This window comes from Aythya marila (genome assembly GCF_965140915.1).
Source record: "Aythya marila genome assembly, chromosome: 15".
NCBI lineage: Eukaryota > Metazoa > Chordata > Aves > Anseriformes > Anatidae > Aythya > Aythya marila.
Genome location: NC_139056.1, coordinates 6,721,013 through 6,747,368, shown reverse-complemented (window position 1 = coordinate 6,747,368; position 26,356 = coordinate 6,721,013). Strand labels below are relative to the sequence as shown.

At 50.0% G+C, this 26,356-nt stretch overlaps 1 protein-coding gene across 6 annotated transcripts in view; it reads left to right on the top strand.

The window, feature by feature from the left end:
* Positions 1 to 1,769: 1,769 nt before the first annotated feature.
* Positions 1,770 to 26,356, top strand: part of AXIN1 (axin 1) — a 79,175-nt gene continuing 54,588 nt past the window's right edge. For 2 of the 6 annotated variants that reach the window (XM_082772241.1, XM_082772236.1), the window contains exons 1-2: positions 1,770 to 2,017; positions 3,917 to 4,888. In XM_082772241.1, coding sequence (XP_082628367.1) covers positions 4,011 to 4,888 — 878 coding nt within the window. In that variant the 5' untranslated portion in view covers positions 1,770 to 2,017; positions 3,917 to 4,010. The other 4 variants (XM_082772238.1, XM_082772237.1, XM_082772240.1 and 1 more) reach the window with 4 other exon arrangements.

Below are 26,356 nucleotides of genomic sequence, written 5' to 3'. Positions count from 1 at the left end.
AAATGCTGAATAGCATTGGGCTTCACATCAAACCCTGCGGACACCCACTGAGAGTGCTCCCATTCTGCGAGGATTCCCCATTGATGGCTGTCGGTTTGCCAGCTCCCAGTCCCTTTAAGGTGTCCCTCTTGATGTTGTATTGTGCTAATTTTTAATCAGAATACTATATGGATTAAGTCACATGCCTGAACAGGGTCCAGGTCTATTATTTCTATGCCGTAACCTTTATCAGCCAAACTTGTAATCTCTTCAAAGGATGACATCAGAGTTTGACAAGAGCTATTTTCCAGAAACCAGGCTGATTGCATTAATTATATTCCCATCCTTTAATTCTTTACCAGCTGAATCCCACATCAGCTTTTCTATTATTATGCCTGAGATCAGTGTTGCACTGTTACATGCTCTGAGCATCATCCACATGAAAGCACAAGGACCTGCACCATTCTGCCAGGCTCTCCGCCAGGGAAGGGGAGTGCTACTGCACGGGGGGTGAACTTTTGTGCATTTTAGGAAGCTGAAAAACATGTCGGTTTCTGAGAGTGCACAACAAAACACAAACGCAAAAAAAAAAAATGTTGAACACGCCGGTGCGTGTGATAGAAGAATGCTAAATGAGTGAAAAATCAGAAACCAATCCCTACCAGAATTTTTTTGTGTCATTTTTGGTTTTGAGGGGACTGCCTCATGGCTCGTTTTGCTTCTCTATTTTCTGGGATCATACCTAGGGATCTGCCTCGCTTGGGTCCAGGGCTCTGGCTATCCTCACCTTCCAGGGAAGAAACAGGCTTTGCATTTACCTGCAGGACTATTCTTGTTCAGTCTCTGCATATGCTAACCCCTTCTTCTTTTTGCACTGTCACCCAGCACTCCCAGACCGCGTTACATCCCACATGCTGGGGCATTTCTGGCCAGAAGCTTCCTATAACCAGCCACCCCTGGGTAAGGCACGATCCCCTCAGGCCTTTCTCAAGAGGCTCCATGTTGTTTTACCCATTTCAGTCCGCGCAGTGCCACCTCTTGGCGAGTTGCCTTTTTCCTCTTTGCTGCAGAATTGCTCAGCTACACAGAGAAGCAGGAGACACAGCTGCAGTTTGGACAACTGCTCGAGCTGTTTGTCAAGGCAAGAGCCGCTCGTGGAGCATCCACGCTGCTCCATCTCTCGCCCCACAGACCTGCGGTCTCCTCGAGGAGGTGCTCAAATAAATGCATGCCAATCGATCCCTGTTCAAACAGAGGAGGCCTGTGGCACCGCCGAGCTAGCTTCAAGGGTCACTTCGAGGGCTGAGGCCTTTTCCCAGCCTTTTTCCCCAGCTGTTGCTGTGCCACAGAACCGGAGGTCTCCAAAGCACGAGCCTCCCCCGGGCTGCATCATGCCCAGGGCGTTCGGCTGCGCTCCTCCGGGCTTCTTTTGCCCACAGCAAGCAGGAGAGGGGAAGAAAAAGGAGAGAGGGAGGCAACTGCACACTGCGCTCCCACCTCGGGCTGCTCAGGTGTCGAACAAAGCAGCGGCTCCGGGGCTGTGCTGGGGTCTCCACAGGGCCCCCGCCATCCCCGGGGCCGCCTCCCCGGGCCGGGCGAGCCCCGGCAGCCCCCGAGCCCTGCCGGGCCGGGCACCGGCACCCCGAGAGGAGGCCCCGGGGAGGCTGCGGGGGCTCGGGGCCGGGCCGGGGCCGCTCCTCCCCCGCGGCCGGGCCCGCAGTACCGGGCGGGGGCGCGGGGGGCGCGGCTGAGCCGCTCTCTCCCCGGCGCTGCGAGGCAGCGGCGCAGGCGGAGCGGAGCGGTGCGGGGCTGGCTGCTCGCCGTGTCGCCGCCAGAGCCAGCGGCCGCGGCCATGGGCGTCCCGGGCCGCCCGCTTTGTGCCGCCGCCGCCTCCGCTTCCTCGTCCCGGGCGCCGCCGCCTCCTCCCCCCGCCGCTCCGGGCCGCTGCCGAAGCCGCCGCCGCCGCTGCTGCTGAAGCCGCATGGGCCGGGCCCCGCGCCGCCGCCGCCGCCGCCGCTGCCGCCGCCGCACCGTGCGGGTGAGTGAGCGGGCGGGGAGGCGGCCCCGAGCCCAGGCCCTGCGCCGAGGCCGCGCCGGAGGCCGCCGCCGCCGTGCGGGAGGAGCGGGGCCGCGCCGGGAGCCGCCGAGCCGGGGCTAGGCCGCCCTCAGAGCGGGGGGCGGGCGCCCGGGGCGGCCCTTGCCGGGCCGGGCCGGGCCGCGGGGGCGGTGGGTCCGGCGGGGGCGCTTCGTGCCTCCCTCCCTTCTCCTCCTTTCCTCGGCTCTCGCCCCCCCCCCCCCCCCCGGTGCTGCTGGGGGCCGTGACAGCGCCCGGGCTGCGAGCGGCTTCCCGGGGAGCCCTCGGCGGCGTGCGGGGCAACTCGCAGCGGGCCGGGAGGCGGCGGCGGCTCCGTGCGGTCGCCACGAGCTGAGGGGGGGGGACCCGAGCCCGGGAGCTGCCCGGTACCGGCGGCTCGGGGCCACGCTGGGGCAGCCCCGGGGGGCTCCGGTGCCCGCTGTGGTGGGCGCAGGTTGGGCACGAGGCCTCCGGGCCTCGCGGCTCCCCTCGCCCCTTGCCGGGGGTGCTCGCGGCTCGCGGGTCGGTGGGGAGGGAGGACCTGGAGCTTTGGGTGGCTTTGGGTTCAGAGGGACAGAGGGAGGGGAAAAAAAAAATAAAGGCAGAGCATCCAAAAGATGTGTTCATCTGGGCGCGGCGAGCGCGGGGAGGCGGGCTGCGCTGGGGTGCGTGTTCCCTGCGCTGTTTTCGTGTGCGGTGGAGTTGATCCAGCGCGAGGAGCGGTTTGGCAGGCGGCTGGGGCTGCAGGGGTTGCAGGGCCTTCGGGCGGGTGGTGCTCTGTGAAACAAGACTTTGGCTACTTTCAGGAACAGAGCGGCTCCGTCGGGACGGGCCTTCAGAGATCACCTGGTGCAGCTGGTCTGAAACGCCTCTTACCTTGTCTAGGAGTGAAGGCAGCGGCCCGGGGTCTGTCCTTCTCCCCCCACACCTCCCATCCTCCATGTTGCCTCACAGCCCTGTTCTTAAAACGCTGTGTGCGATCCGATTGCCGTCTTCGGGTGATTCTCTCCTCCTTTGATGACCTGAAATTTTCCCAGGCTCACAGCGTGCACTGCTGTTAGCTTAAATGAACCTTTGCTAAATGGCCTCTGTCTATGAAAAACGGTGCCAGACCTGAAGTCCTGTACTGACATGCCCATTGGAAGCAAGAATGTTGTTCGCATGCCCAAAATATTGGGGTCAGTGATGCGTTTGGATTCCCCTGCAGCGAGATGAGGCGATGCAGTGCGTTTCTCCAACGCAAAGAGGAATGTCGCGGTGGTATGCCACTGGGGTGTACAAAAGCCACCTGTGTTTGGTTAAGGTGTGATCTCAGCTTTGGTACATACTGGGTATTCTTTCAGGATATTTTTCACCAGCCTTAATGTAAAATCCTGTTTAGGGATGAGAATTTCCTAGGCCGGTATCCAGGTAAAAACACACTGCCTTGATGTGCCTTGGGACACGTGCTGTCCAGGTGGGCTTTGCAGAGAAGTTGATCCCAGTGCAGAAGCTGCCGTGTGCCTGTCCTGTGGGCCGTTACCGCTTGGCACCTGAGTGTAAATCTCTTGGACACAGTGAATGCCAGATCCCAGGTCCTGAGGAAACACCTATAATGTGAAACTGGCGGCTGTTACTGTAGCACCAGTGCTATCAGTTGGGGCAGATGCTGGATACAGTTTTGGAATATTCTGTCATTTTTGGAGGAAGGAAGAGAGTACCTGTTTCATCCTGATCCCTGAAATTGCTGAGAGCTTTGTCATTGATTCTGATGAGAAGGGGGATTCGGTACAGTAATCATGCAGAGCAGAGCAGTATCAGCAGCTTGTAATCTTAGAGTGTTTGTTTGCAGTGCTTAACATATTTCTTTCTCATCTGTTTCAGCAGAACAAACTCGTTCACAGTGGAACTACAGATATTGGTGATCTGAGGTCTCAGCTCTTCCTCCTTTGTTCCTGTGTGAGCAAACGCCAGAAAAATGAATATCCAGGGGAAAGGCTTCCCTCTGGACCTTGGAGGAAGCTTCACTGAAGATGCTCCAAGGCCGCCGGTTCCTGGTGAGGAGGGTGAACTCGTGTCCACAGATCCAAGGCCAGTTAGCCACGGTTTTTACTCTAGCAAAAGTGATGTTGTTAGAAATGAGACGTCCACCGCAACGCCGAGGCGCTCTGATTTGGATTTGGGATATGAGCCCGAGGGGAGTGCTTCGCCAACTCCACCCTACCTGAAGTGGGCTGAGTCGCTGCACTCCTTGCTCGATGATCAAGATGGTATCAACCTCTTCAGGACTTTCCTGAAACAGGAGGACTGTGCGGATCTGCTGGACTTCTGGTTTGCCTGCAGTGGCTTCAGGAAGCTGGAGCCATGCGTGTCCAATGAGGAAAAAAGACTCAAACTGGCAAAAGCCATTTACAAAAAATACATTCTCGACAACAATGGCATTGTGTCCCGGCAGATCAAACCAGCCACAAAAAGTTTCATTAAAGACTGTGTCGTGAAACTACAGATTGACCCTGACATGTTTGACCAGGCCCAAACTGAGATTCAGTGCATGATAGAAGACAATACCTACCCTTTGTTCCTTAAGTCGGATATTTATTTGGAATACACAAGGACAGGTGGGGAAAGTCCAAAAATTTACAGCGATCCGAGCTCAGGGTCTGGGACAGGTAAGGGGCTACCTGGTTATCTGCCTACTCTGAATGAGGATGAGGAGTGGAAATGTGACCAAGACGCCGAGCCTGAGGCCAGCAGGGACTCTGCCCCCTCGAGCAGGCTCACCCAGAAGCTGCTTTTGGAGACGGCCACCCAACGTGCCAGCTCCACACGGCGGTACAGCGAGGGGAGGGAGTTCAGGTATGTGCTCTGTGCTGCCTCCAGGCTGCCCTGAGGGAGCTGCTGTGAGTTTGGAGGCGCTGAGAAAGGGAGGACGTTTGTTTGGGAGTGCTTGGGGCTGGCTGAGCATCAGCACGGGTATGGGATGGCATCACATGGATGTTGCGCTGGAATGTGGCTGTATTTGAATGCAATGCAAGTTATTTTAAGGGTGTCTTGGGTCGTGTCTGGCCAATCTCCCTGAATCACCTCTGCAGCATGTTCCTCGCTGCAAGAAAGTGCTCCTGAACGTGGTCTGGGTGTAGGTGGGAGCTGTGGGCAGTCCCTGTGCACGCTGAGGGAGTAGAGGGAGCTGCAGTTTCAGGTTGGCTGTTAGCCTGCAGCGGCACAAGGTCGGTGTTCAGTTGCAGGAGTGCAGACAAGTGAAGCTTGTGGTAAAACTTCTTGTAAATATACAAGGAAATTGTGATGAGCCACAACAAGAGGCTGCAGGAAGCTTGCAGGAAATAACCTAGTGTTTGTAACATTTCTGTGGGTCAAATAGGGTCTGTAATGCTCCCTGAAAATGGTGCAGCTTTGCACACGAGATCTCTGATAGCAAATTCTAACAGCATCAAAGTAGGAGTTGCCAAATCCAGTTAAAATCGTTCCATGTTGCAGCTTTTCCCCTCTTATAATTGCTTTTTCCCCTCCAAATAATTGCTTTTTTGTTTTGTTTTGTTTTTCTGGAGGAGTTGCACAGTTCTGCAGTCTGTGTTTTTTTGCTGGGTCCCCCACCCACTTCCAGCCAACACGGATTTTGAAACTTGCTGAGAGCTCAGTAAAAATTCCAGACAATTAACTTAGCGGGGAGTTCTCTGGGATCAATAAGTGTGTGTGTGTGTCTAACCCTTGCTGAATCAACAGAACGCAGCTAGAACACATTCCTACTTTTTTTTTAAATAAAATCTCCTTGTTCTAAGACCTGCTTAGGCTAAAATCTGTCACTTTGTGAAGATTACGAAATGAAGGAGCTGAAGTGTCCTCTTCAAAGCCGCCTGTCTTATGAAAAGCATTTCTGTGTTTAATCTCCCTCAGCCGTCCCTTTAGGCTGGCAGCTGGAAATGCATCCCGCCCTGTGCAAGGTCTCAGCGCGTTTCAGATGGTGAAATGTTTTCATTTTGATTCCTGTTTTCTTACAGATTTTGAGGAGGGGATGTTGCATGTGAAACTCCGGGGAAAAAAATGGGAATTCATGTGAACTCCTGCTGTTTTAATCAGGAGTCTGAAAAACAAAATCCCAGGGTCCTGGGACTTTCCTGGGGAGTTAATAAAAACCCTGAATGTTTGTTAAAGTGGGTTTTCAACGAGCGATTGGGTACTTACCCTAAGTGAAGGATTAGAAAAGCCCACAATTTAAGTATCTTTTTATTTAGGTGATAATGGCTTTAAGATTGAAAATAACTGACCTGAGTTGTGTTTAGTTTGTGTTCTAGAGTGGGTAGCAAAAACCTACCTGGAATACTGGACTTCTCAGGTCAAACTTCAGGAAGAAAACGCAGTTTGCCCATTACCTGAATATATCTATACCAGATTTTAAAATGGTTAACAAATGTGGTATGGAATAGAAGTATTTTGGAGTGGAGTTCCTCAGTCTTGGGCATTTTCGTACCAGATTGAACAACGTGAAATAAACCTTTACCTAGGGGATGGAGGTCAGAAAAAATATATTGCTATTAATTTGTTGTGTCCAACAGCCTGTCATTGTGGCTACAGACACTCCGTTGACCTGTTGGGTAAGGAGGCATGGAGGTGTTTACTGTTCTCACCAGAGCAGGAGTCATTTCTGAGCCTGGAGTCAGTACCTGAAAATAAGTGATTGTTTTTTTTAAATGCTGGTAAGTCACCTGCAGAAGTGTCCAGAGCGTCACCGTGCAAGGTGCTGCTGAACGGTGTAGTCGATGCATTTTTTTTTTTCTAAAACTCTGCTGAGATACTAATTTAGGAGTTGATTGTTCATCTTTGTGCTAGACCCTGTGGTTGAAATAACTTGCTTCCTGAATGTTGTATAGAAATAGCTGCCTGAAACAGACTTTTTTAACCAGGAGCGTCTTTATCCTGCAAGCGTTTTTATTTACTTTATTGTGTGAGTAAGTGCGTTGGAAGCTGGTGGAGCTGCTTGCAGCAAGAAGCGATAGCTGCACACACCATTTGAAAGGCAGCGTCCCAATTTATTTTGAGAATTTCCACAGTTTTTGTGCATGTGTGTGGAAGAATTTCTCATTTCTGTTCTTGAGGGAATGTTGAAATAAGCTGTTTCGCATTATATCTGAAGGCCTATTTAATCTTCCCAAGATTTAACTTCTCTTCCTCGGCTTCTACAGAAACTAAATAAAGAGGAATCTGACCAAATGCAATAGAAGCGTTTCTCTGTTAGCAAATGAGCATCTTGAAACAGCTCCAAACTTTTTGCAGCAGAAAGTTCATAAATCTTAAGGCGGTGCTTGTGTGCTCGTGCGAGTGAAAGCTGCTCAAAGTGCAGGCAACACCGCGCTGCCGGCGTTGGGTGTTTGGAAGGTGTGCGAGCGTGCATGTCTGGGAGAATATCCCGAAGCGAAAAGCATCACTGTTACCCACTGTGTTTTTGTACGCGTAGGAAAAGGCCAATAGTCATTATAGTTAGGCTCCTGCAAATTAATTGGGCATTGGTTATGGATCAGTGAACTTCAAAGAGGGTAACCCCCGAAGATCTTGGGCATTAACTCACAGCTTCCGAAACCAACACTAACATGGTTGTGAGCGCGGCTAAATCTTTCATTAACCTTCTTCTGACACACTGGGACTGGGTTTTTCAGATACGAGGAGCAAAAATTAAACCCGTGCCTCAAAACTGCCCTGCAGGCTGGTTTTCAAGCACTCCAGTGAAATATACACAGCCTAAAAATCTGGGAATTTGGCACATGGTGGCCAAACTGGCACATCACAGCTGCATCTTTTGTCTGCATGGGTTTCTTCCGTCCTCTCTTTAGCTTTACATCAGAAGGGTTTCCACTCCTGCTTCTGAAACCTGCAGTCCCAAAGCTCTGTGGGGAGCAGCGCTCGCAGAGGTTGCCTTTGCTTTCTTTTCACGGTGTTACGTGTGAGTAGCTCTGCCTTCTTCGGACAGCCAGGCTGCAGATTTGGGTTGGTTCTGCCCCTTGTTTTGGTTCTTCCGACAGAACTGTCTCTCCGACAGCCTGTGCTTCGTAACGGGGCACGCAGAGAGTGAGTTAAGCAGCTGAGGGAGGCTCTAGCGGGATCTGACAGCCTCTAGCCTGAGACTTGCCTTAACCCTGGTGAGTAATGCGGGGCTGTGCGAGAGCAGCAGCGGAGCCTGATTGAGGGGAGGTGTGGGAGCCCTGCTGCTTCGGGTGCGAAACAGGCCGACGGTCATGAGTTTGGCCTGCCTCGGGAGGAAGCTGAAATTTAGCTGGCAGACCTGATTTTGAGGTTCGCTGCTTCATTCGTAATTAAACATTAAATTGCACGCTTCTGACTCAAAAGGAATTGGTGCTAATTGTGCCGAGTGAGTGGAACACTGGAGGTGCAAAAGTCTGTGTCCAGGCGAGTTCAGGTGCACGTTAGCGCCCTGCTGGCGCAGCTTTTAATGGCAGAAGCAGCACACGTGCCTCTGAGCGAGGCTACTGGGGCGCCAGGAGAGGCCGTTTGCTTGGAAAAAAGCTGCTGGCAAAGATTACACCTATATAGGATGGCAGAAAGAAGAGTTTGGGGTTGGCTGAATAAAGCTGTGAGTGTGACAGCACGGGGCCTGGGCCCTTTCTGTGCCAGGGCACAAGACAAGCCTGGGAAACATTGATAGGAGTGTCTGTTTTTTAACATATTTAAGTTTCAGTGGCTTGGGACAAGCCTACCAGGGAAGCCACCTCTTTTCTTCTACACCTCTTTTCTTCAGGACTTGAAGCTGCGGGTGCATGGCTGCATCCTTGGGGCACTGGTGCTCCTTCGGTTGTGCTGGGTCTGTGGGAGTCAAGGGGTGATGGCAGGAGCAGTATTTGCATGACATTTCAAATAATTTTAACGTTAAGTTGAATGTTTAAATATTTTACGTTAACATTTCCTCAACTTTTTTTTATTTATTTTTTTTCCAGTTTTGACCCTGCCTCTCTGGCAGTAATTTGGTGCAACCTGAAATCCTAGCTAGTGTTTTGGTTTGGATTAAAACTGCTGGGCCTGTAACACAACTTGTAATTGTTACAGCCCACAGCAATGTGCAAAGCAGCGGCTACTTCCAAATGGAAAAGCAAATAAGTCGTAGAAAGAATAGTTTTGGTTCTGCATCGTTCTTGAGAGAAGTTACCGATTCTACCAGGGATGGCAGGGTCTGATGCTAGTGGCAGTGAGCGGTGACTTTGTGACTGAGAGAGCTGGAAGATACACGAGACAGAGATGGATTGTGTTTTTGCACAGAAGTTACGCCAGCTTTTTTAAAGACATTGTTAAGCTGATGAAATTTCGGCATGGAAATGCTTACATTAACAGTGTAAAGTATTTGTACTGGCGTTTGCCAAGTTTTAAAATGGATTTTATTTGAAGGAGAATACCTTTTGTGCCCATAGCTTCGCCTCTACACAAATCAAGATGAAGAAGTGGTGCATTTGTTGTTTGGCTATGGATCAGTAGGTTGGCTTCTTTGCAAGGACAGTTTAGCTTTTAGCACTCTTCTATTAAATTAATAGCACTTTCACCCCTCCTCCAGCTACCTTATTTTGTGCTTGAGTTTTATTTGGGTTAGAAATCTTTTCTTTTAAAAGGATGAAGTTACCGTGATCATACTGAACCACTTTGGGACTGGTTTGGTTATCCTGGTGTTCACAGATGGCCACCACCAAGGGGTTCAGGGCTACCTCAGTGGAGGATCAATGGGAGCTACCCCCCCTCCTTCTGGTGCTGGTGAGGCCTTACAGGGTATACTGGGTCCAGTGTTGGATCCCACAGATCAAAGATGGGTTTTGAGAAACAAGAGAGGAACCAGCAGAGAGCTCCTGAGGTGTAGAGCCAACAAGGAGGGCTGAAGAGAGCTGCCTAGGTGTGAGTACTCTGGGATGATTTAATAGCAGTTTACAGCGGTTATAAATATCAGGGAGCCAAATTCTCCCTGGTAGTCGGAAATGATAGAAGCAGCAGCAGTAGCAGGCATGGATTGCAACCAGGGAAGATCAGGTCGGACATCAGGAACAAAAACCATCATGAGGAGCATGGCAAAGCCCAGAAACAGGTTGCCAGAGGTGGGGGCATCTCCGACCCTTGAGAGCATCATGGCTCAGTTAGACAGCACAGGGCCCACGTGGTCTAGCGCTGATAATGGTTGTCCGCTGAGCCAAAGGCCTCCAGAGCCCCTGCTACCCAACTCTGAGATCAGAAATCACAAGAGACTGTAGGCAGCAAACTTCTATAAGCAGTTTAATTCTTTTAAAGATTTTTTTTTCCTCTTTTCATGTGTACTTACAATGAGGACACAAATCATGAAGTGCTGTAGTTTGAGGATGAGGTTGGAACTCGGGCTGGTTCAAGCTCTGCTCCGTCCAGAAGGAATTGGGTACGAAAAAGCTGAATGAGAAATGAATCAATCCCAGAACTGAGAAGTGTGCCCAGGAGGTGGGCCACGTGGGGCACCTTGGTTTTGATCTGCAGTTCAACTTTAACTTGGCTTTATGTTTTAAGAGTTCCTTTGTTGTCTCCATAATGGACTAATCCCTTGAATAATTAGTTACTATTGGACATTTTAAAAATGACTGCCTCTTGGATCTGTTCTCTGTAATAGTCCTGGATTTATAGTCCTTTCTTTAATAATCCTGGATTTATTAACAATCAGAACAGACTGTGAAATCCTGTTAGGCCAGGCTTGCTTGGTGGGAAAAGGACTGCAGAAGAGGTGGGAGTGCTGAGGGACACACGCTGGCCTCAGGGTAGGGTGGGGCTATGGGCATCCCCACGGATGTCCAAAATTCTTGAATACCCGAGCCGGGGCCAGCTCGCTGTGTGCAGGATGGAAAGTCAAGTGTGTGGGGCCGCTGGAGCTGCGGCTTTCCCTCGTTGTGCTGCGGAGCTGGAAGATGGAAATACCACGTTCCTGCTGATGCTCCATCCACTGCCATCCCTGGGTGTGCAGCACCAGCCCACCCCTCTGCCCTAGGAGCTATTTGCAGTAGCAATATTCTTGCTGGCATTTAACCTTTTGTTTCTGCAGTTTTGCTTCGGTTCCTGTCCAGCTGAGCGCACCTTGCCAAGAGCCAAGCAAGGAGCACTCCGCTCCCTGCCTGCTGCCTTCAGCAGCTGCCTGCTGGAGCACGCTGCCGGCACGTCCACCCCTGCGTGTTTGGCACTTCAGAAAGTGCTCCCAGGGGTTATGGCCCGGTGGCTGCCCAGCACAAGGCCAGTCGTGCGGTTCCCTGGTATTTAAAATAAAACATCAGCCTCGTTTTATTAGAATCAGCAGAGAAATCTGGTTTCGGAAGTGACTGTGTGTGTAGTGTGGAAAATTGCTGCTTGATGTCTCAGAACAGGGGTGCTCATATCCTAAATCAGTTCCTGGAAATATCATTGGATTATTAGGCTCATCCTCAAATCCATTAAGCAAATTACAGTTAATCGGCCAAGTAAAAGAAGAAAGATCTTCTGCAAGGCCCTGCCTTCTGAGCCTCCTGGAGAAGCTGTAGCAGTATTTTAATTTTCCGTCTGTCAGTGAATGTATCCAGTCACTTCACTTCCTCACGTGGAGGATTTGAAATTAGAAACTGAGGTTAATTATCTGCATTAAATGAAATACGTGAAGACCACAAAAGCAAGAACCTCCACGATTTGGCATGGTCCGTTAAGCTAGACAGACTGCTTCAGAAGGAGAGGGGTGATTTTTCCCTGTTTTGTTCCGATTGAAGGGTTTTAGTCACAGTAATTGAAATGATTAAAAAGTCAAATTGCTGGTGAATGTAATTCCGAGCATCTTCCTGAAAAGATGTGACACTTGGGGAGAGCCCCGGCAGCGGCAGTGCTTGCAGGCTGGGAGGCGTTTGCTGGGCTGGGCCGCAGCAGTGCCCGCGTTTTGGGGCCTTTTTGGGGCTGTTTCGGGGCCGTTTCCGCATGGGTGAGGCCGTGTGTCAGCAGTGGCTCATTCTCAGTCCCTTCCGTGACAGAGGCCTGTCATAACTCTGTTGTTTATTTAGTGGCGGCAATTTAGAAGCCGGACAGCACCGGAGGAGCGCTACGCTTTTGAGCTCTCAGATACAAAACGAGTCTGGCGCCGTCGATCCCGGTGCCAGTAATTTGCTGAGTGCTGCCCGCTCCGCTTGGAAGCGCAGCTTTGTAGCATTGGCCTCTCCAAACGGGACCAGCATCCTGCAGACGCCCTGTCCCATGGTGGGGAGCTGCTCTGGGGCGAGGGGTTTGTCACGAGGCTCGCTGTTTTCCGCAGTGTGCGTGGGGCTCGGGCTCCAGCCACTCCAGGAGATGTTCCCAGTGCCTCAGTCGGCACACGGAGGGATCTTTCTGCTGCCTGTTTCAAGTGAAATTTGATGATGGAGTCATGTGCAGCCAGTTTCATGGCATTTTAAAACGTTTTAAGTTCTAGAGAAAACGTAGCTGCCAAAAGCACCATATGCCTCCTGTGATCTGGTCCCTGGACTTTGTTACTGGGCACTGTGCGGGGCAAAGTGCTCCTGTAAGCTGGGGGGCTGCTGAGCTGGTTGGAGGGCAATGCGGCCCCTTCTGGATTCCCTGCTCGGCCTCTGGGCACCTCGGTAGGGACCGACCCTGCTGGGTGCAAAGATCTTCTCATTCCCCTTCACTTTGCAACACAGCGAGCTGCTTTTCTGGGAGTTGTGCTTGGGAATTAGATTGTAGCAGGTCACGCTGGTGTGGAAAAGCAAAGCTGTGGTCACTCGCTGTCCTGGTTCTTCTCTGTTGTAAGGCAGTGAGGAATCTAAGTAGAACCACTGTGGTTTTAAATCAGGGTATCCAAATTCTGTAAAACCCACGTGGAGATTGGATCTTTACTCTGAAGATTCTGGAGTAAGATTTTCTGGTAAGATCTGGAGTTGTTTGGTGCCAAGGCCCCCAAAATACAGCTCACCCTTAAAGTACCAGCTGTTAGAATATGTTCGACTTCTTTTGATCAAAAGCAGGCAGAGGCAGGAAAAAAACTCTTTGAAATACCCTGCTGAGATAGATGGTCAGCACTGGGACCTCGTATTGGTCCCTGGGCTTAACTCCAGAGCTAATGACCAGGAGCTGCTGGGTTTTATTCTTCCTTCTACCCCCTATCCCCACATCTTCCCTCTCCCATCGCAGACCGAGGGAGTCTCAGACCTCTCCCTCTCTCCATTTTCTGATTTTTTGTTGTTCTTGTCATTTGTTTGTTTCTGTGGGTATAGTACCCTGTCATTCTGTCTCATGGTGTGTTCAGATGACTGCTAGCGCTGGGGGAAGGAGAGCAGTAGGTGAGAGGGGATGGAATTGTTTGTGTTTTTTTTTCAGCAGGCCACATTTAGAGTGTCTTAGCTCTACTGGAGCTAACCATGCCTTTAGCATTCAACAGATTTACCCTTTTGAATCGTAAATTTTGGTCTTTTTCTTGGCTGGCAATCAGCTTTTCAGACTGGGCGAGGTTTATCTGGAAGAGTGGCTTCCTTGTTCTGCCGCTGCTCCTAGCCTGGGCCAGGCGTTGCTTTGGGAGCTGGGGCCCGCGCGTGCATTCATGTGGCATCGGTCATCTGATAGCTGAGGACCTCTCCGGGCTTTCATAGGAGAGGCACAACTCGGAGCCAGGAGCAGCAGCGCCTCAGAAGGGTTCCTGGGAACTGGCAGGTAGGATCTGAGATGAGAGGCACAGCAACCCGCTCTCCTGCTGTAGCTGCCGGCTTTGATTGCCTTTATCTCGGATGTGCCTCACACAAAAAAAGGCACACGTAAAAGCCTTGGAACTGTTTGGCACCAGACATGCAAATGAATGCGGGGCCGAAGCGACTGCTGCCCTCCAGGATCCCAAAAGAGGAATCAACAAATAGAAATTATTCTATTAGCAGGAGCAAAGTTCACAGGTTAACTATCGTGTCAAATCAATGAAATACAGCCTTGATCTCCTGCACAAGGGCTTGATTGTGTATAAATAAGAGTGCCCGAGCAGAGACATCAAGATCTTGCACTGTAACATTTGCGGCAGCGTGAAGAAAAGGAAGCTCTGTACAGGCTGCATCATGAAATGTCTCCTTCGGACATAGGCTTCATTCCTGCTTCAAAAGATTGTAAAACCTGACCTGGGAACCTTCTTGCTCTCCTTATGGTCATACCCGCACTGGGTTTCCACAGGGCATGGTTCTTTTTTGTGTGTTTTTTTTTTAATTTTTTTATTTTTTAATAAAAACTTAAGGTCTTTTGCTAAGAAGGCTTGTCTTTGTACTTTTAATTCAGTCCATGTGACTGTCATAACATTTATTCCGTAGGAAATGAAAAATGTTTCTTCTTGAGCAAAGCCACTAAACAAAGGCGTTGGGAGCGCTGGCAAGCTCAGGTGTGCGCAGTGTGTCTTGTGCTGATCTGCAAGCGCTGGACTAAGACCATCACCCTTCATTCCGTGGTTGCTTGATCCTGCTCTCTGCCAGCAGAAGAAAAAGCAAAAGCTGCCTCCTTTGTTGTGGAAGTATTTACATTTAATGTGCTTTTGAACATCTGCACGTTCAGGGAGACTTTGTTTTCCTCCCTTGGGAAAAAGGACTTTGAAAAGGCTCGCTCTCCTCTTCGAGGCGCGCCAGTGCTGGAAAAAAAAAATAGATGGGCTTGAAACGAGATGGAAACAGGCAGCAAAAGACGGGTGTGCATGTGTCGCTGGAGCGCAGGATTTGTCACGTTGTAAAATAGCATTGTGGTTTTCCCCTCGAGACGTATGCAGCAAAGTATGTGACCTGGGGGCGGTGTGAGTGCTGGCCGCTGGGGGAACCAGCCCCTGGCAGAGCATCCCACTGTCCTGGCCGGTGGGGCCAGAGGAGCCTGCTGAAGCTGATCCGTGAGCTTGCCTCCTTCTGCAGAGAGGAAACTTCCCAAACGGGCATGGGAAAAAACTTTCCTTTTGTAATCCCCAAGATAACAGGTCATACAGCTTCACCCAGCGCGATTCTTGCACAATCACTTGTGGTCAGGCTGAAGTGTCTATTTTAGAAAGGCATCCAAGTGATGGGAGGTCATGCAGCATTTTTGTTATCTCTTCCTGTGGTTAGTTACTCTCACTGCTAGCAGTTTGTTCCTGAATGCTCGTTTTGCAGCTTTCGTTTCAGGCTGAAGCTTTAGGGTTTGAGGTATTTTCTGGGTTTTAGGATGGCTTCGCTCACTTAGAGACTCCGAATACCTTTGCGTGTTTGAAAAAAGAACTACTGGAAGGGTGTGAATGCTCTCCCTAAGTGGCAGAAGCTTTGTTATGGAAGGCCCTTTAGTTTTATTAGACTTTTCAACCCTCCAGTCGACTGTTAAACAAGCCTTAGCTTGTCATGGTTGACAAACCTTAGCTCTGGTCTCAGACCTAACCTACCAGTTTAAAAGGCAGGTAGGCTTCTTTTGTGTGCAGGTTTCTGGGTGGGGACCATCGGCTTCTAAGGGAAATTAACTCGTGGCCTCTCTTTCCCCCTCCCACCTCAAATAAATTAGGTTTTGTGTTAACTGTTCTGTCATTCCCAAACACCAAAAGGAAATGTGAGCCTGTGGTTTAGGACCTGGGCTTTCTGCTGCCTGAAGTACTCTGCTGAGTGCAAGTAAAGAGAGATGTGTAATTGCAAAAGCAAAACAAAACAACAAAACAAACAAACAAAAGAAAACAGCTGCATGAGCAGTGTCAGCAACTGAAGATAAAATGTAGGAAGTTTTTTAGAATGATTCATCCGTAATTATTTAAAAACAAGTTGAATTTATTCTTAAGCATTGGAGAAGATTTCCTGCAAGCCTGGCGTTCGCCGTCTGTGCTGTTTATGCACCTGAGTAAATGCCTGGCTCAGCAGTTTGTTGGTGTTGCGCGCTCCAGATCTAAATCCCTTCAAAGGTAAACCCAGCACACCTTTGTCTCTGCCGGGCTTTCTGCCTTTAAAGCTGAAGCTGGTGAGGTCGAACCAGTCATAGCAGTGGCTGCCACTAGGACAGGCAGGGTGCCGTGGTTCGCACCATTTTAATAACTGTTTCATGCAGATTTGCTGTCTGTGGGTTGCTTTGTGTGCTCTCTAGGATGCAGCAGGCCGGCAGCTTCCTTCTGAACCCGTGCGAGGAGTGGAGGAGGGCACGGTGCTTGTCTTGGCATGGCCTTGCAGGTGCTGGTGCTACCTGCCCAGCTGGGCACAGCTTGGTCTTACTTTCAGCCCCCTGGTATACAAGAGGCCTTTTCCAAATGCTTCTCTTCCTCTGCTTGCCAGGCAGCTGGAAAAGCGCTGCGCCGAAGTGGCTGAAAATCATTCGGGGTGGTTGTTTTTGTGCTAACATAGCACTCTGCCCAGCTCACCGGCCCAGATAAGCAGCCGTGCAGGGCAGGGCTCCTGCTCACGTGGCCGGGGAGGGCAGCGTGCCTGAGATCACCCTAAACTGCACTGGGTGTCACCGCAGAGCAACGCCTGGTGGTTTCGTCAGGCCTGGGGTGCGTTTCTCCTCCAGCGAGAGGCATGGGGCAGCTTTCACTGTGCTCGTGGCCAGTGAAGCAGGGCTAGGAGCGGCAGGGTCTCCTGGGACCACCATCACAAGCTGCCTCTCTGGTCTGGACAGCGCTGGGTCGAGCTCCGCTGCTCCATCACGCTTCTTGTGAGCAGATCAGAGGAAGGCAGGAACTGCAGGAGCAGCAGGGCTTGTTCCAGCCCTGTTCCTGCTAAGTCTTGCTGCCCACATCTGCAGTTGTAGTCAGGAGCTCAAGGAGGCTTTTCCAATCCTGCAGCAGTCTTGGCAGAGAAGCCAGCTGGCCCCATCTTGATATATTTTCCTTCCTTGATGCAGTGCTTGAGCTCCTGTCCAGGGGAGCCTGCTATCCCTCACAAATATCGTTGCCTTGTGTTTGGCACTCCCAGGCCGGGTGACGTGGCTCGTTGGAGCTGCAGTGGGTGAGCTGATATTCCATCACTTGTACAGGGGAGATGCTGGCCTTGCTTTCCCGCAGGTCTTCCACGTGCTCAGAAGGGTAGATGCCTCCTACAGCTGAATTTGCCTCCCCAGAAGTAAGATGCATTTGAGAGTCAGCAGTTGCTCAGACTCAGCAAGGTCATCTGAGTTTTGGTCCCTGATGGTGATGCCCTGAGTCAGCTCTGAAAGGACTGCTCTCTTTCTCACCCCGTGTTGGTTCTTCTGTGTCGAGCCATCAACCACATCGCCGGCAGTCAAGCTACAAGCAACCCTTTTTCCTTGTTAATTGCTGTCTGTGGCTTGGCACCGGTGCTGCCAGAAACCCTCCCAGGTAGCCCATCTTGGGCTGTGGACTTGGGTGTAGTGCATTGCCTCAGGTGGTATGGAGTAGGATAATCCTCTCATTTCCCAGCTTTGGAAATCATCCTGGAAGCCTGAGCTGAGGAAAGAGGGTGGGACTGAAGCCAAACCTCTTGTTCCAGATGGGACAGTAGTGGCAGGAACACCTATTGTCCACAAAGGTGTTGCCAAGCCACAGCAAGCAATTAAAAGGGAAGAAAAATGTGCTTCATTTAAAACTTGAAATTTGTAAGTAGTTTTCATTTTAAAATTAAATACCAAACATTGATACGCCAATTAGGTAAAATCAGGATTGTAAGAGCAAACATTGAAATCACTTAACTTGTATAGTTAGCAAGTTAATAAAACCAGCAAGCTTCTCAAATGGGACTGCATTCAGTCCTGAGCGATAGCTGAGTGTGAGCAGCATTTGGACCATCAGCGTACTCAGCCCTGGGCACGGAGGACAAGTAGAGCAGTCTGTGAGTACAGTAGAGAGATCTCTTTCTAATTGTATTGTTGCCAACATAATTGTGGCTAAAATAGTCTGAAAACAAATTTTCCACCCATTTTAGGGTCAGCTGTAAACTGACCCTAAAACACTCTGGCATGAGGAGTGGGGGACATGGTAGGAAAGGGGGGACATTGCCACACGGATTTGGTGGAGTCCTGTTGGCCACGTGAGCTATCAGAAGCTGTTTCAGATCCAAGTGCCCTCTGAATCCCAGAGGAGTGCCTTGATAGCTCTTTGCTGTTCTTGCTGCCTCCAGCTTCCCACGTGGACGACCCAGGTGTGTGTCATTTCTTGGAGAGAAGCGTGGTGAAGCTCGTCCCGTTCTCTTTCAAGCATATTGTTGGCTTTCCTTGCGTTAATCCTCCCTCCTTGCTCTTCCACTGGTCCTTGTGATGCAAGATCAGAAAAGGCAGTTCCAGTATCTCACCACAGTTGATTATAATTTTACTTCTCTCACCAGATCTCTTAAAATAGGCAGGCTCTCAGTGAGTACGTTGGCCCTGGACACCTTACCTGGTGTTGACAGCAGTCCTGGTTCATGCAGGGGGTTGGACTACTCAAGTCCTCCAGAGGTCCCTTCTAGCCAACACTTGTGTGATTTTAGTTCTTAAATAACTGCCAAGCAGATCCTTGTCTGTCACATGCATGTCTTACGGACTTCATCAGCTTCTGTGCAGCCCTGAGCCCTGCAGAACTGCATTTCCTTACACAACTGCAGTAATGGCACTGGCAGCTGGAGACAGGGAGCCTTCGTTGGAAAGAGACATGAAATACTGTGAGAGCTCTGCTTGGAGGTAATTCCAGCAACCCACACCACGTGAACAAGGAAAAGGAGTTCTTTTCCCCCAAAAAAAAAACTTGCACTGAAAGTGAGAAATGAAACGGCCATGCTGTAACAATCATCTTTGCTAGATGATAGCCATGTCAGCCTCTGCTCCTCTAGGGGTCCTTTTAAATCTCCCGTCTAAAAGGTTAAGCTTTAAAAATGAGAAAGGCATGTTTTCTTTCCTTCGTATAATGGTCTTTAATTTGTTGTTTGATCATGGTTCTTGTGCGTTGACTGCGTGGGAGCTGCTGTATTGGGTTACAAACAAAGCAGGTGACGGCTCCTTTAAAAACTTCAAGGCTTATTTCAAATGATGTGGTACTGAAATAGAGCCTATTTTCAAATAACAGCAACAGGAGCGGAATTTTTGTTGTTGTTTCGATTTGCAATTTGCGTGAGGATCCGCCCATATCTTTTTTTGATAGCCGATGTAAAATCTCCGCTCCTGGGAGCGCGTTTCTCCGTGCAGTATGGCAACCAAAGGTTAGGAATCTCGCCTCCAAAGCCAGCGGAGGTGGGAATGGGCAGTAGGCTATTTTTAGAAATCAGCAGTGATACATTCCAGGAACTCGGGCAGTATTTTTCAGAACTGAGTTTGAAGGTTTTAAGCGTAGATAGGGAATATGTCATCTGTGGAAATTACTCTAAATTACCTGCAATTTGTTGGGAGTTACCGTTTCTAAATGCTTATTGCGACTCTAGATATTTGAGGAAGCTTTTGATTATCCCGGGCTTATAAAATGCAGTTGGCTACTTCTTAATTGTTGTCTTCTGTGAAGTGTAATTACCCGTAATGTAGAGCTTTTTGTTTGTCAATGCCGCAAACAGGAAATCAAGAGTGTCTGATTGAGATAAGTTTGGAGACTCCACCATAACTCCTAATTGCATCAGGTGACCTGTTCGTAACGAGCCCCGTCTCCTACAAAGTTCTGGAGGCCTTCAAAGAATCTAGAAACCTTACATACCGTATTTATGGCTTGTGCAGAAGACTGACTTGTTCTTCCCTAAAACGCTTACGCATCAAACAGCTGCCGTCGTGGCAGGGTCCTGGTAGCTCTTCATTCTGACATAGCACATGAAGCTTGAGGAAGAGTAGGGCTGAATAGTAATTAACTGCTTAAATGCAGTTGATCAGAAGATAGGCTGGAGCTTCCTGGCATTCCTAAATACTGTGGAAAAATCAGTTAATTAAAACTTGGCACCTTGGAGGAAGTTGACAGAGAGAGAGAATCGCCATTGTTACTGATGTGGGGTGGTGCCTGGACGTAGGGTGGGTAGGCAGGCTAGAGCAGGCCAAACTGGGAGTTTTTGAGGCCCAAAAGCGTGTCTTAGCCTGGTCTCCACAAGGGAAGTGGGTTTTTATGCCCGGTGTGCTGCTGCCCTGGGCCAAACCGGGTCGGTGTTCCTCTGAGGCCTGCCTGGAGCCTCACCTCTCCCTGGCCTCGTCCTTCTCCAGCTGAAGGAGGGTGCTGTCGGTCCTTCATGGGACATTAAAATTATTACTTAATTGAACTTAAATGTTATTGTGGACTTCCTTGCTGTCATTCCGTGTGGGTTTTGTTTTTTACAGCAGCAGTAACAGAAGTGTCAGGTTGGGTGCTGTCACCTCCTCATCTACACCTGAGCTGTGCTGAGGCCAGGCACAGCTCTGGGGATCTGTGGGGTGAGATGTGGTGTGGATTGACACAGCCGGTCTGGGATTCCAAGTCCCACGTAAGAGAGGCGAAAATTGGAAATTAAAAGCCCTCTCATTCCCGTCTGAATCCCTGGGAGACACTGTGCCAAGCCAGGCTGCCTCATGAATGGCTCTGCTCCCATACCTGAGGGTTTCCAGAACATTTTTTCGTGTGTGTGTGTTTCCCTTAAATGCAGTCTGTAGGTTTAAATATCGTCCTCGTTGTGTCTTTAGAGCACGAATTAAAAGCAGGAGCCGCTTGGAGAGTCTCCCACAGAAGCATGTGGCCGAATTCTGCCGCCTGAAAAAGTTTACCTTGAGGAACCACCTCAAAACAAAACCTTAAAACAAAAACCCTCTTTTTGCTACGCTAACTCTCCACAAACATAGAATGATTTAAGCTTTATTTTTGCTGGTTTGACAGAGGACGGGTGTCGAACAGCTCTCGGGGAAGGCGGTGAGTCAGCACGCCCAACAGTGGCCGCATTGACCGATGCGAGGAGCGGCTCAAGCCTGGCTCGTCCCTGCTGCTGCTTGGCTGGGGGCTCCGTGGGGCAGGCTCCAACACCTCTTGCCAGCCTTGGGAGATCAAACGCTTATGAGTCAGGCCACAGAAAAGCATGATAGGGCCCAAATTATTTATTTTTTTAACCTTGTTTTTAGTTAGAGAGCGGTGGGGGCAGGACTGGCACACGCCAGCACGCAGAAGCTGCCCGTGTTGTTGCACGGTGTCATTCCTCGCACCTCCAGAGCTGCTCCTGGAAACTCAGCCTTGCTGCAAAGCGATGTGGCCACCAGCTTTCTCCTGTCATGATGCCCCAAGCCCTCGTTTCTCCCCTGTCTGTGTCAGCCAGGGAAGCGGAGGAGCCAGCGGGCGGGCAGGGCTGGGCAAGGAGCTGGCAGCGCAGCGTGCAGGAGCAGCAGCCCTACCAACTGCTGTCTCCCACGGATTATCCTTTTCTTGCTGCTGAAGGTGAGGTGAACCACATCCTTACAGCCCCCAGCCTCCAACACAGAGATTTCTCTGCAAATCAGTCCTTAAAAACCATGAGCATGAAGGGTGCCATATCCCATTGGTGTGGCAGCATTTCATGCCAGTGCCCACATCCCATGCCTTATGACAGATTTCTGTGCATTAATGCTGTCTCCAGGGCAGGAGGGGGTCCCAGCAAGCACTGGAGGCCTCAGACATGATGTTGGTTTGTTAAATGCAAGTGCCACACGCTTTGATACCTCAGGCCATTCCGCCCCAAGCTTTCTTCAGGTGCTCTGGAAACATGTGGTGTTCACCTCCCGTCTCACCAGGCACAAGAAGCCAGCCAATTTTCAGCATAACGCACAATCTCAACTATTTTATTGCTTAATTTAGGCCATAAAGTCTCTTTGATGTGTTGTGTAATGCAACGTTCATTCTGAAAAAGTGGGTGGAGTAGCTTTATGGTATTATAAAAATAAATAAAATGCCTGGCAGGATTTTGAAACCACATGGTCATTCCTCCTCTATCCACAGATAAGTTGATTGTTGAGAGAGAAATCTTGCTTAATATCTAACTTTGGGTGATTTATTTCTCCAGAGCCCTTTCATCTCCAGTGTGTATTGGGTTATCTGTGACTTCTAATCTGATTGTTTTAAGTGTGATCAAAGAAACCAAGAGAATGCACTTTATTTTCCCACTGTATGAATAGAATGTTGTTTGTACAGTGCATTACATCACCTGTTCCTGCTGTTCCTGAATTGTGCACCAAATGTTTGTGGTATAAATAGAATACATAATGGACTTGTAGGGGGTGATGAAATTTGTTCCACTTGCTGAGTAAAACAGAGTTAACTAAATGAATCCTTTCTTCACACCCAACTCTACCTTGGCACACAACAACATGGGCTGAAAATGTTTGAAATAACTCGCTTGTGCGGAATATTGAGCTGGAATTAGGCAGCGTCGAGGAACTGCTTCGAAAATCTGCAGGAGATTGCAGGCAGGCAGGGAGATTCCTGTCATTGAAATTGCTGGGATTCTTTCCAGTCTATGCAAAGAAAGATTTTGGCCTTCAGTAGTAGTCGTAGTGTTGTTATAACTGCGATGGTCTCAGGGTTTGAGAGGCAGGTTCTGCACGGAGGTGATTGCTGTCATTGCACGGGCTTGCTGCTGTAGGATCCATGTGTGAAATGCAACATGTACGCCCCAATGCAGGGAGCTTTTTGGTCAGAGGGCAGAAATAACCAGTTATTGGCAGGTGAATTTGTCTGGTTTTGCACAAACCACCAGCTCTATCTAGGGCCTTTCATCTCTCATTTCCTGGTGGAGGTCTAGAATGTGCCCCTGAAGAAGGGCCTGGGAGCTGCTCCTAAAAATCCTGCATTCGAGGAAGGACGGGTACTGGCTGACGTGTCCTAAAACTTCACCACTCCGTAACCTTCGTATTTCGTGGAGGACAACTGTCTTTGGTAGCTTTACCACATCTCTTCCTGATAACCTCTAACATCCGCTTTGGGGGCACTGATCAGCTTTTTTCACTCCAATTATCTAATTGATTAATATATTTGACTTGGAGCAGTTGTTCTCAGCCTGTGTTTGACTTGCAGTTTGTTGCTTCTCTTGCAGACCAGGCGTGTAATCTGAGGGCCTGAAGGCTTGCTTCTTGCTTGTTTTTCCAAGCTGTATCTGTTGGCCAAAAAAAAAAAAACCTCTCCTTACTGACCTTGTCTTGACACACCTACAGGTCCTCATGAATATCCCACCCTGGGTAAATAGCTGATGTTATTATTCACAGGAGAACTGCCGTGCACCAAAGGGTCAGGTGTAATCGCTTGGGAGATAAGTGGTAGTTTTATCTCAAGCAATTAGTCCAGAGAGTTTTTCTCTTTTTTTTTTTTTCATTTTCTAGTTGGTTTGGAAATTCTTGTACAGCGTGTGTCAGGAAGCTGTCAGGAATACTCAACCTGCAGAAACGGCTGGAAATTTTTGCAGGCTCTGGGGTAGGTAGGGAAGTCGGGAGGGCCGAGTCGTGCGCCCATCCTGTCCCCTGCCACCCCGCTGGCTGGTGGGGAAGCAGAAAGCCACTGGCATTGCTGACATGCCATTCCAGCAGGATGAGCTTTGGGCCGCTATCTCCCTCATCAGCCTCCGGGTAGTGATAATCTGATACATTGAAAGGTTTCACCCATCCATCATTAAGCTGCCCGTGTTCTTCTCCTATCTTTAGTTGTCTGGGTTGTAGCAGCGGAGGGGAAGGAGCAGGAAGGAGGTGGGGAGATAACTGGAGCATCCCTTTGGGTGCCACTTTTGCAGTTGATTTGGGGTCCAGATCAGATACAGGACATCTGAGCCTGCTCCTCGACACAGTTGCTGTAAACGTGATGGGGTTCTCCTATCAGAGCAAACGGAGCCACTCTGCCATTTCTTTTCCTTTATAGGAAAATGGGTTTGTCTTTCTCCCTTGGAAGCTGTGCAGCATCAGCATGGGACTGACTGAATCTTTAAAAATTTCTGGGGTGCTAACCGGTGGGAACAGCGCTGGTCCCTGGTGCTGTCCTACCCACAGCCTGCCACCGCTGGTCAGGGCGGCGATGCCGAGTTCTCTCTCCGGAGATTTGCAGGCAGCGTCACGTTGCTTGGCTCAAGGTCATGCTGCAAAGGTTGCCTGAGCTAAAACACTTCTCGTTAATTGTTTGCATGGCGGTACTGTTTGGAAGCCCCCCCCCTCTCCCCCCAGCTTGCGGAGGGGATATGTTGTGATATGAATCCCGTATGTTGATACGGGATTTTGCAGCCCTTGAGGAATGGTGTCTTCCTTAGTTATGTTTCAGCATCCCTTTGGCACGGCTTGCCCTGTCCATCTGCAGCTGCTGCGAAGTTCCTCTGCCCAATCCTCTGTGTGAAAAGGGGACTGGACTGCGGGTTGGTGAAGTGATTGCCTGAGCTCGCTTTATGGCCATTGTGTTCCTGGCATGGCAGGTCCTGGAGGGGTCCTCTTGGACTGGATGAGGTGATAAACACAGAGCAGCACTGAAACAACTGCATCTGTGTGAAATCACCCACGGGGATATTACAGAAATCTGTGTTTCAGTTTGATACACTGCTGGTTTTTTCCCCAACTCCCTTATGCAAAAGCACTTAGCGGGTTGCTTCAAAAGCAGGCAGAGGTGTGAATTACAGCTGATGTAATTAATTTGTGTTTGTGGGCCTGGCTTCCCCCCTGCAGTCTAGGTGGTGTTTGTCTGGCTGGCAGTTAAGAAGAACAAAAGTCTAATCTTGGAGGAGATTAGGAATTCTTTGACAAAGGTTAAATCAGGGCTCTGCTGCTTTATCGTTTGTACTGGTGTCCCATGGCAAATCTGTAATTCCAGCCAGTACGCAGGCTGTTCCTTGTGTGACATCTAAAGCAGTGTCATCTCCGCTCACCTACCCAACTGTTTTGAAAGCAAATTCTTGAAAAATGTCATGAAATAAGACAGGGGCAACTCTAAATCCTAAAGATGCTGCAGGAACCCATTGCAAGAAGGACATTCCGAACCATAGCCTGCTGTGTGGCTTTCCAAGTTTGTCCTTCCAAGCCCTGGGCTCCCTGCGCCCATCTTCGTGCCGTGCCGTCTCTTCTGCTCATCTATTCCCATCTCTCTTGCCCGTGGTAACTGAGCAGTGTAAATCCTGTGCATCAGCTGGACGCTGCAAGGAGTGCTGGAAATGAAACGGGGACGGAAGCAGGCAGAGCAGCAGGCAGCCTTTGCTTTAAAGCAGGCTGCCTCGCTGAGCCCTTGGAGCGCTGAGCCCCAGCCCTGCTGGAGCAGGATTTATGTCCCAGCGCACTTCCAGCCAGCGTGTTGTGGCAAGTTTCCCCAAGCAGCAGTTTCCACTTTTCCTCTTTGGTGTCTATTGTTTTGTTATTTGGGGAACTGGAATCCGTGATCAAATTTGAAACGTGGTTAGCATTAAGCTCTGACGCAACGTGTTTGTTTCCTTTCGGATTGGTCTGGATCTCAGCACATCTTCCCCTGACCAGCTCAAGGGGTCCACAGCTCTCCCATGACTCACGCCTGGGCAGCAAGGCAGCGCGTCGTGCTGCAGGACCATCCAGCTTAGCTTCAGCAGAGCTGCAGAGCGCTGGCTCGGGCTAAACCAGGCAAATAGTCACTTGATCGCGAGTGAGTTTCCAAAAAGAGGAGGAGGCTGGCTGGCTGCTGCTGTTTTTGATTTAGTCATTTAATGAACAGCATCAGGAGCATGTTACATCGTCAATTATTTTGATTTTAATCTAACGTGTTAATAACGTGAGGCTCTTCAGATGAAAATACACTTCCAAGCTGCGTTAAATATTTGTTAGCATGGTAAGTTGAAGACACATGTGAAAGGAAGGGCCATCTGATGAACTGCTATTGTTCTCTTAATTCAGCCCACCCCATTTGGGCCACTCCGCATGAATGGCTTTGTGCTTGCTAATAAAATCATGCAATGTTCCCTGCAACACATGTTCTGCGTGTCCCAGCTAGTCAGCAGCAGTAAAACCGCATTTTATAGGTTTATAATGTTACCTTCTCAATTGTGGCTTCTTTTAGAGACGGCAGCGCTTCCAGGGCTGACCCTGGCACTGAGGGCCTGAGTGCGCAGGAGTGGCTTTGAGCGCTGCCGTAACCCGGTGTTCCTGGCTTGCCTCCCTCCTTTCTCTTGGTGCTGTGAGCTCTTGCTCCCCGCATGGCTTGTCAACGAGCTTGTGTACCTCGTCACCCAAAGGGTGCTGTGTTGGCAAATTCAGCGTTGGGAGAGAAGTGTAAACGTGCTCCTAGCGCTGCATCCTCTGCCTTCTCCCCCAGATGTTTGGATGAGCGCGAGTTGCCTCCGTGGCTGGCTCGGCTGCAGGAGCTGCGTCTGCTCCACGTCCCTTCTGTCTGCCGGGCTTTTGGAGATGCAGAGAGGTGGTGGGAAGAGCTCTGCTGACACCTGAACCTGGGAGAGGTACAACCAGCCTGGTGGTTTCTTTGGGCAGTCTGCGAGAGGAAGGGATGAAAAGGGATGAAAAGCCTTCTGC